General features: G+C 64.6%; 1 protein-coding gene across 14 annotated transcripts in view; it reads left to right on the top strand.

The window, feature by feature from the left end:
* PLEKHA6 (pleckstrin homology domain containing A6) overlaps window positions 1–13,205 on the top strand; it is a 46,447-nt gene that overhangs the window by 25,708 nt on the left and 7,534 nt on the right. For 7 of the 14 annotated variants that reach the window (XM_084497574.1, XM_084497584.1, XM_084497586.1 and 4 more), the window contains 15 exons: window positions 3,130–3,210; window positions 3,352–3,469; window positions 3,569–3,673; window positions 3,804–3,876; window positions 4,179–4,279; window positions 5,876–6,051; window positions 6,274–6,759; window positions 7,040–7,550; window positions 8,023–8,109; window positions 8,835–8,888; window positions 10,613–10,693; window positions 12,089–12,157; window positions 12,373–12,453; window positions 12,626–12,775; window positions 12,922–13,017. In XM_084497574.1, coding sequence (XP_084353700.1) covers window positions 3,130–3,210; window positions 3,352–3,469; window positions 3,569–3,673; window positions 3,804–3,876; window positions 4,179–4,279; window positions 5,876–6,051; window positions 6,274–6,759; window positions 7,040–7,550; window positions 8,023–8,109; window positions 8,835–8,888; window positions 10,613–10,693; window positions 12,089–12,157; window positions 12,373–12,453; window positions 12,626–12,775; window positions 12,922–13,017 — 2,269 coding nt within the window. Of the gene's footprint in view, window positions 1–722; window positions 868–3,129; window positions 3,211–3,351; window positions 3,674–3,803; window positions 3,877–4,178; window positions 4,280–5,875; window positions 6,052–6,273; window positions 6,760–7,039; window positions 7,551–8,022; window positions 8,110–8,834; window positions 8,889–10,612; window positions 10,694–12,088; window positions 12,158–12,372; window positions 12,454–12,625; window positions 12,776–12,921; window positions 13,018–13,205 lie in introns of those variants that run through there. The other 7 variants (XM_084497578.1, XM_084497576.1, XM_084497577.1 and 4 more) reach the window with 4 other exon arrangements.

The raw sequence follows: 13,205 nt of genomic DNA, 5'->3' as shown, positions 1-13,205 counted from the left end.
CCTTCACCTGCCGGGGGGCTGAGGGCACCCCAAATCCCGTCTGGGGGTGCCGGAGCCCCGTTGCTGGCACCCTGCAGGGCCCCGTCCCCCCCCCCCTGAAGCTGCTGGGTTGTACGGCGCTGGTCGATGCTGGTGCTGATCCTGTTCCCTGGGGTGACCTGGAAAGGGACGGAGGCACAGCGAGGGGGAGGGGGGAGCGGGGAGGATTTGGGGACAGGAGCAGGGGGAAGGGATAAGGATGCAGCCAGGGAATGCAGGGCAGCAGCAGCAGCAGCGCCGGCTCAGCGCCTTCCTCCCCGCGGCACCCTCCCCTCCTCGGGCAGCACCCCCTGCACCGCTCGGTGCCGGAGAGGGGCGAGGGGTTGGGGGGGGGAAGGACAGGGACCAGCAGCCCCCACCCCACTTCTCCCTTCTCCTGCACGCTCGCCGCTCCCCGACGCTGCACCTGGGCTGGGGGAGGCGGCGTGTGCAGCGCTGCCCTTCGCCTCTCCTCTGCGTGGGGACGCGAGCGGGAGCTGTTTGTCCCTGTCATCGCCTGCCGGCTGCCTGCCGCGCTCCAGGGCTCGCCAACCCGCGCTGCGCCGGGGCTGCCAGCACCCACCGCAGCGGCCACGAGCCCCGGCACCGCCGGATGCCACCAGCGCAGGGCTCGGGGGGCTGCCACTGCCGGGAGAGGACGTCGAGCCCCGTGGCACATCGCCGGTGCCCCCCTGCTCGTGTGGCACCCATGGCACGTGCGCCGTAGCCGGGCGGTGGGTGGCACGGGACCCCCCTCGCCCGCCGCTGCCATGGTGGGAGCCGGCAGCCGGAGCTGAGCCCGCAGGGCCCCGGCACCATGCTGAAGTTTCGGGCGGACAGGAGGGTGAGGTAGGACCCCCCCCGGGGGGGTTTGGCGTGGTGGTGGTGGTGGTGGTGGCTGGGGGCACCTCGGGCCGGGCAGCGAGTGCTGCATTGCAGTGCTCGGGAGTTTCGGGAGCGGGGTCACAGAGGCAGCTGCTCCGGGCGGGGGGTTAAGGAGCTGCCCCAAAACCCCGAGGGAACAGCGGGTCTGGGGGTGGGAGCAGCATGGGGAGGGGGCAGAGGTGCCTGGGGTGGTGCGAGGAGGAGCCGTGGGGGCGAGAAAGCACCCAGGGGGGCTGCAAAGTCAGGTGGGCACCTCGGGCTGGGGGAGAGCCCAGCTTGCAGGCAGAGAAAGTCACATTGGTGGGCAGGGCTGGGGACCCGGGGGATGTCCCCAGCAGGGGCTTGGCAGCACCGGTGGCTCGGTGCAGCCCCGGCTGTGCAGGGCTGGGGTGTTTGGGGTGCTGCTGGCTCCGTGTCTGCACCCTCCCTGCGTGTCGGCTCCCCGCGACCTGCCCCGTCCCTGCCGTGGTGCTGTGGCTCTCCAAAGTCACCAGCGGGGACAAAGGGACCCGAAGCAGCTCCAGACCCTGTGGCAGAGAGCTCCATCAGTGCCCCCAGAGCAGGGAGCACAAAACGGGGGCACTGCCACCGCAGCGAACTCGCAGCAGATGCGGTCGCGGCACAGAAAAGCCCGGTGCCAGGGGAGCAGCTGCTGCCCCTCGCTGCGGGGTGTGGGCGCCTTGCAAAGGATTTTTAGGTGACCCCCGCTAATGAGGAGAGCAGGCGGAGGGGGGCAGAGAAGGATGTGGGGCCAGGATGGGATCTGCAAGGGGGAGCAGCTCCCCGCAGGGCTGTTTTTGGCAGAAAGCAGTTAATATCGGCTGAGCCTGGCTGGAGCCCAGCTCCAGGGCGATGCGTGCGTGGATGGGATGGGATGGTCTTGGCAGCTGTTTTCTTCCTCAAACTTCCCCTCCCCTGCTGACACTCGGCACTCCAGCAGGGTGCCGGGCTGTTTACATGGTGGGTGGCCAGGGGGTACCCGTGTCCTGGTGCCTGGCACGTGCTGGGGGCTGTCACCAAAACGGGGTCCTCGGTGCCCCTTGGCGCAAGGCAAACACCCCAGGGTGCAGCCCGGAGCCTGGCCATGGGGTGGCTCTTTCGGGGGGGCTCTCCAAAGCAGAGAGGTTTTTGGAGCACCCCATAGCTGATGCTCTTCACCGGGCGGCTGTGGGCTTGGTTTAAAATCTCACCCCAGCTCCCAGGTGCTTCGGTGACTGATGTTATTTTCTCTCCAAGACATTAACTCTTTGTCTCAGCTGCCATCAAATCATGGCAGCTTTGTGCGTCAGGGCGGTGCTCGGATGTCTCGTCCTCATTGCAGCTTTTGGGGCACGGAGCACCCAGCTGGTGAGCATTGCCCCACAGGAGGCAGCATCCTTCCACCGGCCTGGCAGCGTTTTGGGGACAGCTGCCTGCAAAACCCCTGCTTGGGGCTCTGCTGAGAGCCCCCCACCTCCACCCATGACCCCCAAGAGTGCTGCCAGCGGCGGGGCCCGGGGCTTTGTGACCCTGCTCTTAGCCTGACTCCAGATATTTTGGCAAATGGCTCTGAGATCCGCCAGCCGGAGCAGAGGATGTGACGTTGAGGATGTCGCTTTAGGACGGGCCACGGCTGCTGCCTCTGCAGCGATTTGTGCTGACAGCCGGGGGGGGGTTATGGTAATGCCTCACCACGCGGCAGCCGACGCCGTGTGATGTGTCCAGCAGAAGTAATGAGGTCTCGGCCATCGGAGACCTCATTTCGGCTCTTGGCGAGGCAAAGGCTGTCTGGGAAACGCAGCTGAAATTTGCTGCGCGGATTATGAAGCGTGTGGATGAGCGGGGGGAGCAAGGGGAGCGGCCACCCGGCAGCGCTGCAAACCCAGGGGCCGCACAGGGGGTTTTTGGGGGTCCCCCTCCATGCTTTTTGGGGCACCAGCAAAGTGTGGTGCGAAGAGTACAGGACGCACGACAAAGCCCTGGTGCTGGAGCGGGAGATGTGGTGCTAAAAACAAAGGGATTTATTTAGGGGGGCGGTGGGGATGGATGGAGCTGTCGCACCCAGGTTCGCACAGGCGGTGTGGAGCTGTGCTCCGTGCCGGGGCTCAGCAGAAGCTCAGCACCTCCCCGGGTTTCTGTGCACCCTCAGACCCCATCCTCCTCCTCCTCCTCAGCTCTTGGGGCAGCAGTGCCATGGGTCCCCCCCCCGTGGCTCTAACCCTGCTCCCCCCTCGCTGTGCCTTGCAGCCACAATGAAAGGCGGAACACGTTCCTGCACCCAGTGACGGGCCAGGTCCCAGAAGAAAACTCAAGACTGGACTTGCAGAAGTAGGTTGGCGCCCACCTCCCCCGGTCTGGGGACCGAGGCGGGCTCGGGGCGTGGAGGGGGAGATTTGGGTGCTTGGGGTGGAGATTTGGGGGGTCTGGCTCCTGGAAGGTGGCCGTGCTGACCGCAGATCTGTGCCACAGACCGACCTTGGACATGTCAAGCAAAGCAGGCGGCAAGCGCCCGGTGACCAGCAGCAGCAGCGAGCCCTCCAACCACGCCATGGTGTCGGAGGTGCCCCCGGAGCGCCCCGGAGGCCGGGTGAGTGCCCGGAGCCACGCGGCACGGCAGGTGGTGGTGGTGGAGACGGGGTGCTGGGGGTCCCCCTGGGTGCTGAGCACCTCCTCTCCCCCTCTGCAGGCATCGCGCCCCTCCCGCAAGGGCATCGCCTTCGGGAAGCGCTCCAACTCCATGAAGAGGAACCCCAACGCTGCCGTGACCAAAAGTGGCTGGCTCTACAAGCAGGTACCCGGCTGCCCCTGATGCTCCATCCCCAGAATGTGCCTCCCCCTCTGCGCCCGGGTGCTGGCCACCCTTGGGTGCCCGTCACCCTTGGGTGCGCGTCTCCCGCGGTCTCACCGCTCCTCTCTCGCAGGCCAGCTCGGGGGTGAAGCAGTGGAACAAGCGCTGGTTCGTGCTGGTGGATCGCTGCCTCTTCTACTACAAAGGTATGTTTTTTGGGGGCTGCTCGCTTCTGGGGGCGCTTGCCACGCCGGGGTTAACGCCTCCCTGGCAGCTCGCTGCGCTCACCCTGGCAGCCGAGGGCGAGCATGAATTATTGAGCAGGCTGTTGTGCGAGCCGAGCTGAGCAGCATTTGCTGGCGAAGCAACAGGAAGGCAGAGCTTTCCTACAGGTGGGCTGCCCGCCCGAGCAGCCCCGTGCCTGCACGGGCAGGATCGATGGGGCCGTGTCCCCAGAACGAAGCTGGAGGGTCTCACCGTGCGCCTAACCCCCCTGGTTTCCCACCAGACGAGAAGGAGGAGAGCATCCTGGGCAGCATCCCCCTCCTCAGCTTCCGCGTGGCGGCCGTGCAGCCCTCCGACAACATCAGCAGGAAGCACACCTTTAAGGTCAGTGCCCGAGCACGGGGTCTGGGGGGACCCCCAGGACGGTGCCGGGGCAGCGGCGATGCTTGCAGGGTCCCCGCTGCGCCCTCCCCTTGCTTCCTTGGTGCTGGTGCGTGGAGCAGAGCCAAGCCGCGGAGAGAGGGGACTGCAGTAACCCCCCCCGACATCCCCCGTGCCTTCTGCTGGGGAAACTGAGGCACGCAGGGGGTGCAGCAGCATCAGCCGCTGTCCCTAGCCCAGGGAGGCTGGGTGCTTGGGGTAGTGCTCGCTGGCTGTGCCAAAACCAAGCAGGCTCCTTCCTGCTCCTGAGCGTGGCAGGAGCTACACGACCCGCTCCTCTCCGTGTCCTCGGTGCTCTTGTCCCCGTGGGAACCCACGGATAAATAGAAACAGGGACTCAAACTGCCCGGTGCTGCGCTAGGATGAGGCATCTCCACAGCCCTCATCTGCGTGCGTGGGCTTCCAGCCACAGCACCCAGGGGTTCCCTCTGTGCCACTGCTCCAGCACCTTGGGTACCGCTTTGGGTACCCCTTGGAAGAGGGGACGGGGTCCCAGAGGGCCCCGAAGCCAGGCGAGGGCTGCGCCCACGGTCCCCCCGCTGCGGTTTGACCCCTTGTCTGTGTTTCCTCCTCTCTCCGCGGGCGAGGATCCCCCCGGCCAGGAGGTCTCCGCGCTCCCTTCGGCCACGCCAGCACCCCGCCACCAGCTAGGTAGTATCTGCTTGTGTTTCTGATGCATGCAGAGGGCGAGGGGTGACCCGCATGCTTCACTCACCCCGCTCCCACTAATCCGGGGCAGGAATCGGTGCAGTTTTGTGTTTTATCTCTCGCTCTGGCCGCAGAGCTTTCGAGGTAGGAGGCTGCAGGGTCTGGAGGAGCCGGGCAGGAGGTGTCCCTGCCCCCTGCAGCTGGGGAAAATGGAAACACAAGGGAGGGTTTTAACCAACCCCCCTCCCCCCCCTTTTTATTTTTTTTTTTAATTTTAAATTATTTGACCCCCAAAAGTTTTCCAGGGAAAAAAAACCTACTTTTTATTATTATTATTATTATTTTCTTCCTCCTTGCTGCCTCCCATCCCTTCCCAGAGAGAGGGAAGGTGGCTGCTTCAGAAAGGCCCTCAGCAGCCAAACCTGCCCTTCAGCTGCTGTAGCATGGGGCGGAGGGTGGGCACTGACATCCTGGACCAAAAGCAAACCTTTTTTTCCCCAAAAAAAAAGTGTTCTCTGGGCCAGAAAGCCACCTTCCCTTAGCCCTGCATGACCGATAACGCTCCGGCCAGCGCTGCTGCTCTCAATGGGATGTGCCCCCCCCTCCGGCTGCCTCTGGGCACCCCAGGGCACCCCCAAAATGCTGGGGCGCAGCTCCTGGGGGAAGGAAGGGCTGGTCCCCAGCATCACGGAGGGCGAGGGCATGGCTGCGAGCCCAGGGGACGAGGGATCCTGGATCTGCCCGCAGAGCCTTCATCCCGCCCGGTGCTGCTGAGGATGCTCCTGGGGACCGAGGAGGCTTCTCCCGCGGCACCAGGACCTCGTGCCAGGGTGGAGACGGAGCTCTCACTCTCCTGTCTGTCTCTCTCCCCACTTCTGTGCCCCCCTGCAGGTGACTGTGTGCTGGGTGGAGGAGGTGCCGGCGAGTAACGGGCAGTCCCTGTCTCCCCAGGCCGAGCACGCCGGCATCCGGACCTACTTCTTCAGCGCCGAGAACACGGAGGAGCAGGAATCCTGGATCCAAGCCATGGGCGAAGCCGCCCGGGTGCAGATCCCCCCCACCCAGAGGTCAGAGCACTGCACGGGGCTGGGGGGCACCCCTCGGCCTCTTGGAGGGGTGGAGGGGGCCGTGCGCCACGGCTGGGACCTCTTGGAGCACGGGGGCCCTGAGCAGAACGGAGCTGGGGGAGCATCAGCCCTCCGAGGCTGCGGGAGGGCTGGGGGACTGCTGGCACCCCGGGGGTGTTGCAGGGGGAGGGTAATGCTCTCTCGTGTCTCCACGGCCTCCAGACACGAGAAAACAGACTCGGAAAACATCCCTCCCAGCAAGCACCACCACCACCGCAACGCCGTGCACCGCGAGCACCCCAAAGCCGACCCCGACGCCAAGACCCGGGGTGAAGGCGACGGCCGGGGCTCGGAGAAGATGGAGAGGAAACCGGAGAGGATGGAGAGCAAGAAGGAACCCTTGGCCAAAGCCAACGGCATCGCGGGGCAGGAGATGCCCTCGGAGCCCGGCAGCCCTTACCCCGAGGGACCCCGGGTGCCACCGAGCGCGGAGAGGCCGACGCAGCCCAACGGGTGGCCCTACTCTTCCCCCAGCCGCCCCGGCAGCACCGCCTACCCCCCGCCCGATGGGGAGAGCGCTGCCCACCGCCGGAGCTTTGCCCCCCGCACCAACCCCGAGAAGATCGCCCAGCGCAAGAGCTCCATGACGCAGCTGCAGCAGTGGGTGAACCTGCGCCGGGGCAACGTGCCCCCCGAGGAGCTGCGGAGGTGAGGGCTGCGAGGGGGGTGGACCCCGCTCCTTTTCTTTTGGGTGATGTTCTGGGAATGTTTTTCCTCTTTATCCCCTCCTGGGGTCAGCAAATCTGCTGCATGCTGTGTGGAGGACACCCCCAAAAGCCAAGCAGGGCGAATTTTGGAGGGGGGCCACCACGGGGACCACAGGAGCACAGACGCCACCTTTCCCAACGCTTTCCCACAGCTGCGCGCTACGAGGATTTCCTTGCCGCTGGGACCATCCCCCTCTCATTTTTTCTCACTTCCCTCCCAGCCCCACCAGGTTTTACCCCGTCTCTCGCCGGGTGCCCGACTACTACTCGCCCTACTCACCCCAGTACCCCGAGGACTACCAGTACTACCCGCCCGGCGTGCGCCCCGACAGCATCTGCTCCATGCCCGCCTACGAGCGCGTGAGCCCGCCCTGGGCGCTGGACGACAAGCGCCCCTCCTTCCGCAACGGGGGCCCCTACCAGCTCCGGGAGTGGAAGGAGCACCCCGCTTTTGGCCGCCAGGACGTCCCGCTCTGGCTCGCCGGCCCCGGCAGGCAGCCGGCTTATTTCGACGAGGTGGACGCCGCCTCGGGGTCCCTGCGGCGCATGTCGCTGCAGCCCCGCTCCCGCTCCGTGCCGCGCTCGCCCAGCCAGGGCTCCTACACCCGGGCTCGCGTCTACTCCCCCGTCCGCTCGCCCAGCGCCCGCTTCGAGCGGCTGCCGCCCCGGGGAGAGGAGATTTACGCCGACCCCGCCGCCTTCATGATGAGGAGGTCCATCAGTTCGCCCAAGGTAAGCGTCCGTCGCTGCTGGGGCGTGCGAGGATGGAGGGGACCGAAGTTGGGGACGTCAGGGTGGGGATGCTGCGGCACAGCCTGCGCCTTTTGGGCGCACATCCTGGCCTCAGGATGCCACCGAGTCCTTGGTGTGCAGGAGCTGGTTGGCTTTAGGTCCTCTCTTCCAGCCCTGCCAGGAGGAACAAGCACAATTTTGGTGCTCCTGCGCTGCTGCGAGGCTGGAGAGATGGGGCAGGAGGGGAGCTTGGGGCCCCCATGAGCAAGGCGATCCCAAGCAGAGCGCTCTGCTGTCCCTATATTGCTGCTGCACCCCTCAAAACCCTGCTGCAGGGCTGGGGGTCTGCACAGGGTGGGCGAGATGTGTCCCGAGCCCCTGCAGTCTCTCTGAGCAGCAAAGAGGGGATGGGGGAGGCATCGCGTGCCCCTCACCGGTCCCTGGGGTTTATTGGGGTCTCCTCTCTCCCCAGTACGACTACCTGGGCGACAGGCGGCCCGTCCCCGCGGGGATGTTCCCGTACCACTACCCAGCATCTCCTACAGTCCATGACAAAATGGTACGTGCGCTGCTGGCACCGACGGGTGGGCTCGGGGGGGGCCGCAAGGACAGGGGGGTCACAGCTCGGGGCACCCTGCTTTGGATGGGTGAGGAGGAGGCGCCTGCTCCAGGAGCAGCTCTGTGGGTTGGAGAGGGGCTGTGGGGCAGCAGGGCAGGACTGCTGGTGTCTCCAGTCCCACCTAGCCCCCCTTGGACCCCCCCATACATCCCGCAATGCCCAGCTTGTCACCGCTGGGGCTGTTCCCCTGGGGATGGGGTGAGGCTGGCGCGCTCCCTGCACCTCTCCCCTCCTCGCTTCCTCACTTTTTGGCTACCGCTGCTGCTTGGCCCTCAACTGCATTTTTCCCCCTGGAGCATGGAGCTGGTGGGGGGGCAACCAGCAGGTGTCCCCCCCCCTGTGTGCAGCCAAATCCCGCAGGGCAGGAGCAGCCATTGCAGGAGGGAGAAGCTTAAATTCTCATGAGCTATCCATGCTGCCATCCATCCTCACCAGCGGAGCCCCAAGGACGGGGACCTGCTGCTTCCAGCCGGGAGGAGAGCGGGGTCTGGGCTCCTGCAGCACGTCCCCGGCCGCCCTCCCCGTTTGGGGCAGAGGAGGTGGCCCCTCGCTTCCCCAGCCCAGAGGTTCTTCGCATTTCTGCAGCCTTCACCTAACCGCTTTGCTTCTTCTTTTATGTGTTTTGTGTGTTCGTTTCTTGCCGCATGCCTGCTGGCTCCCGGTAGGATGAACTTTTAGACCTGCAGTTGCAAAGAAACCTAGAGTATTTGGACCAGCAGGTAGGCAGAGCTGGCTGCGAGCCTCACGCTGCTTCTGTCCCCGTCTGCCCTGTCCCCAGCGGCGTCCCCTTCCTCCCCAGCACCGCATCTCTTCCCCTAACATCCATCCTCACCCCTCTTGGCATTAAAGCAGCACGCGTTGTCTTTGCTTTGCTTCCTCCATCCTTCCCCTCTGTAGGGTCGCTCGTTGCTTGGCAGAGAACCCCCCCAATAGTGCCTTCTGTGGGGTGTGCTGGAGCCAGCGGGGCGGTGCGGGATGTCCCCGCGCCCCACAGTGCCTCCGGCATCGGTGTGAGCCCAGCTGCTGCCAAAATGATGAACCAGGGCACCCAGCGAGGGGCTGCGAGCCCCTGCAGGTGGCTGGGTTGGGGCATGGAGGTGCTTGGTGCTCGCCCAGGACCCCCGCAGGAGGGTGAGCAAGGCGTGCAGCCAGGCGAGGTGGCGTTGGTGACGCTCTCGCCCCGCGCCTCCTCGGAGGCGAGAGGTTTGATGCAGGGCTGGGGGCAGGAGCCTGCTGGGACTGGCACCGAAGCAGCAGCTCCCGGGATTTTGCATGCCAAGGGGGGTTTGGAGAAAAGCCACGAGCTGACTTCATCCCGGGGGCAGGGGGAGGGAAAGCCTGGGAGGCAGCTGCAGGAGCAAGGGGGGTGAAAAGCGCGGGCACAGCTGAAATCAGAGAGGGGGACGGGAGCCATCAGCCGCTGCTGCCGCCCGGCGCTTGCTTGCACTGAGGGAGCTGCTCCAGAGACAATCTCATTAGTCTGCAAATCCCCATCGGTGCAGTAATCACCAAGATCTGTGTCTGCCTTGGAGCAGAGCCAAGGACAAGCAGGAGCGCTCGGTGCACTGAAAGCTCTCTGGATTATTTCACAGCCATCGGCAGCAACGCTCGGTCTCCGAGACGCTTCAAAATGCTCCCTAAAAAGGCTTTCCATCTCCTCCTCCTCTCCTGCTGACCTCTGGAGAGACTAATTCAGAGGGATGTTGTCGAGTAGCTCTTTTAAAACAGTTTGCTACTTCATTTTTGCTCTCCTCGCTTGTCTGGAGAGCTGCACTGGCTGCAGTCAGGGGCTGGCTGCGCCCCGCCTCGCTGACCAGCCCCAAACTGGGAGCTGGTCCTGGATCCGTGCTTCAGCTGCCCTCACCCCTCGGTCCTCAGGGGTTGTGGCTGTGAGGCCATCGTCTGCCTCTCATCTTCGGGCACCTGCAGTGTTTCTGCGTGCTGCTGTCCCCGCAGGAGGGCTCTGCTGCTTGAAGCCACGGGGCTGGAGCGGGGGACCCTGCTGTCCCCCCGAGGCTGCGGTCCCCTCCGTACCCAGAGCGTGTCTGTGCTCACGGGCAGGACGTGGAGCTGTCTGTCGTTGGGCCCGTCTGTCTGTCTGTCTGGGGCCACGCTGTGCGTCGCGGCCGTGGGCGTCTCTGTGCGTGCTGTGTCTGTGCGTGAAGTTGGCTGCAGCCCAGCTCGGAGCTGGCTCAGGTGGATCTGTGTTTCCCTCTCCCCCCAACAAAGTTTTCAGCCCTCAGGATGCTCTTGACTGCCCCAGACAGGGCAGCAGCAGCCTGGGGCAGCTATTTCCTCGTGGCTCGAGCACCTGGGACATCTCTCGGAGGCGGCACCTTGCAGCACGATGCCCCGACGGGTCCTGGACAGAGCGGCACCGGCGGCACCCGAGCGCACGCGCGTCTCCGCTGACCTCTGAAATTTCCTTCCCTGTCTGTCGCAGATGAGCGAGAGCGAAACCCTGATCAGTATGGTGAACAGGATGGTGGAGACCTCCTCCCCTAGGGCTCAGCTCTACATGCAAGTAAGCCTTTGGCCACCGGGCTGGCCCGGCCGCTCGTGCATGGCAGGCCACCTCAGCCGCCCCACGCACCATCCCCGAGGTCACCTCCTGCCATCTCCGCTCATGCAAGCTCCAGCATCCATGCGGCGCCGGCACATCACGCTCTGGGGGCCCTGCTAGTCCATCCCAGGCTTTGCTAATCCATCCATGAGCCATTGCAACGCCGTCAATCCTTGTCCCGAGAGCACGAGGTGGGGACTCTGCGGTCCCGAGCCCTCGTTCAGGCGCTTTGCTTGCTGTTGTGTTGAAGAGGCAAGGAGAAGGCGGATCCGGAGGAATCCGGCCCGAGGATCTTAAAGCAAAGCAATACCTCCGGTGTCGAGGAGAGGAAGCAGCCTGCTACCCCATGGGGCTGTGGCACGCTTCTCTCCTCTTGCCTGGAGTTTGGAGAGGCTGCAAAAGCATGGGGGAGCCCCAGCCAGCGTGGGGTGCAGCTCCAAATGTGGGTGCATCGAGTCACCCGGCAGCCAGAGTGGCCGTGGGGCCCTGGTGCTGCTGGCACTCGGTGCCACGAGCAGGGCAGGATCGGGCCAGACCCGGGCAGGCATCTCTTGGATGTGTGACCGGGCAATCACTGGCGTTTCTTGGGGAAGGGAAGGTGCCTGTTCCCATCCCCAGGCCAGGGGAGCAGGGATGCGCTGCAGGGTGAAGGCAGAGCAGCTGCGGTGCTTTTGTTGGCCAGGCTCCCTGCTCAGAGGCAGCAGGAGCCACATCTGCCAGACTGTGCCGCGAGCTGAGCCGGGCATTTCCCAGGTCCAGGTCCATTTGCATTGTCCTGTGGTTTTAAATCACTCTAAAGTAGCGTCTTGCTTTCTAGCAATAATGATCCCCTTCTTCCTATCTTATGCCTTTCATCTCGAGATCTTGGAGGCATTTAATTGGTGAGGTCCCATTAGTAATTTAGATTTCCAGGAAAGGAAAATGACTCACAGAGAAGCTGGATGGTAAACAGGTCCTGATGTGGCGGCTGATTTATAGGTGCTTCTACTCCACTAAGTGGGATTACAGCTTAATCTTCCTGCCTTTGTTTCCCTGCCTGTGAAACGGTGGCAGCTGGATGCCAGGCAGTTAATGATTCACGAGACATCTCTCCAGCCCAGCTCTCGGCGTCTGGCGGAGAGCTCGTCTCCGGTTAACTCCTGCTGCTCGCCCAGCTGATGGGCACCACCGGGGCTGGGAATGGAGAGAAGGCTGAGCCTTCCCCCACCCCGTGCTGCCTCTGGGGACCCGGTCCTCGTTTCTCCTTCCGCAAGGACCTGGAGAGGGGCTGCTGGCCGGCTGCAGCCTCTCCTCCCTGAGGGGCTCCTGGCAGCACACAGCCCCCGGCGCCAGGCTCACCCCGCGCTCTGCTTGCAGGTGACGCCCTTCCCTGAAGCCTACAGGGAGCCTCTGCACGCCTACAAGATAAGCGAGCAAGACACCGATGTAAGAGCAAATGTCCTTGCTGCGTGTCCTCCCTCTGCCCCTCGCCCTACGTGTCCTGTCCCTTGCTATGAGCCCAGCAGGCTGGAAACCCCCCCGCACCCAGACATCGTCCCATTTACCCAACCCCGAGGGCTGTGCCCTGGCTGCATCCCATCTCTCCCATCACTGCTGGGCTCTCACCCTTCCCTTATTTTCTCTTTCCTGCCCGGGAGCAGAAGCTGCTGGGGAAGCTGTGCGAGCAGAACAAGGTGCTGCGGGAGCAGGAGAGGCTGGTGCAGCAGCTCCGAGCGGAGAAGGTTCGTGGTGCACACAGGCTGGGGGGCACATTTGTGGGCTGGGGGGGATGGATTGCATGGTCCCAGTGGTCTCCATGCATTAACGGCCCATTAAGGAGCAGGAAATGCTGCTCCTGCCCCAGTTGCCCCGGTGAGTGCTCTCATGGCTGCATCGCCTCCTTGTGCCCCCCAGGAGAGCCTGGAGAGCGCCCTGATGGGGACGCACCAGGAGCTGGAGATGTTCGGCAGCCAGCCAGCTTATCCGGAGAAGCTGCTGCACAAGAAGGAATCGCTGCAGAACCAGCTCATCAACATCCGCGTCGAGCTCTCGCAGGCCAGCACAGTAAGGGGTTCCCCCTCCACCACGCTCCCCGTCCCCATTCCTGCCCCTTTCCCCATCCCCGTCCCCATCCGTCCTTCCCGGAGCAGCCGGCAGAGCTCCGTGCCTGTGGCTGCTGCCCAAACCCCTCCGACTCCCCCTCTCCACAGGCTTTGGCCAACAGCACCGCTGAGTACGAGAGCCTGGAGAGCGAGGTGTCCGCCCTGCACGACGACCTCTGGGAGCAGCTGAACCTCGACATCCAGGTGAGCGGGACCCCAGCAGCCCCAGGAGCCCCCCAGCAGCCCCAGCTGGTGCAGGATGAGGTCCCCTGGTTCCTTCAGCCCTCTGATCCCACAAGGAGCCGGTCTGCAAGCGGCTGCAGGACGTGGCAGCAGGGATGGGACGCGGCTGGGATGGGACACAGCAGGGCTGGTTGCGGGGCTGGCAGCAC

The sequence above is a fragment of the Aythya ferina genome (assembly GCF_964211825.1).
Source record: "Aythya ferina genome assembly, chromosome: 25".
NCBI lineage: Eukaryota > Metazoa > Chordata > Aves > Anseriformes > Anatidae > Aythya > Aythya ferina.
Note: the sequence above shows the minus strand (reverse complement) of the source record. Positions and strands in the feature narration are given on the sequence as shown.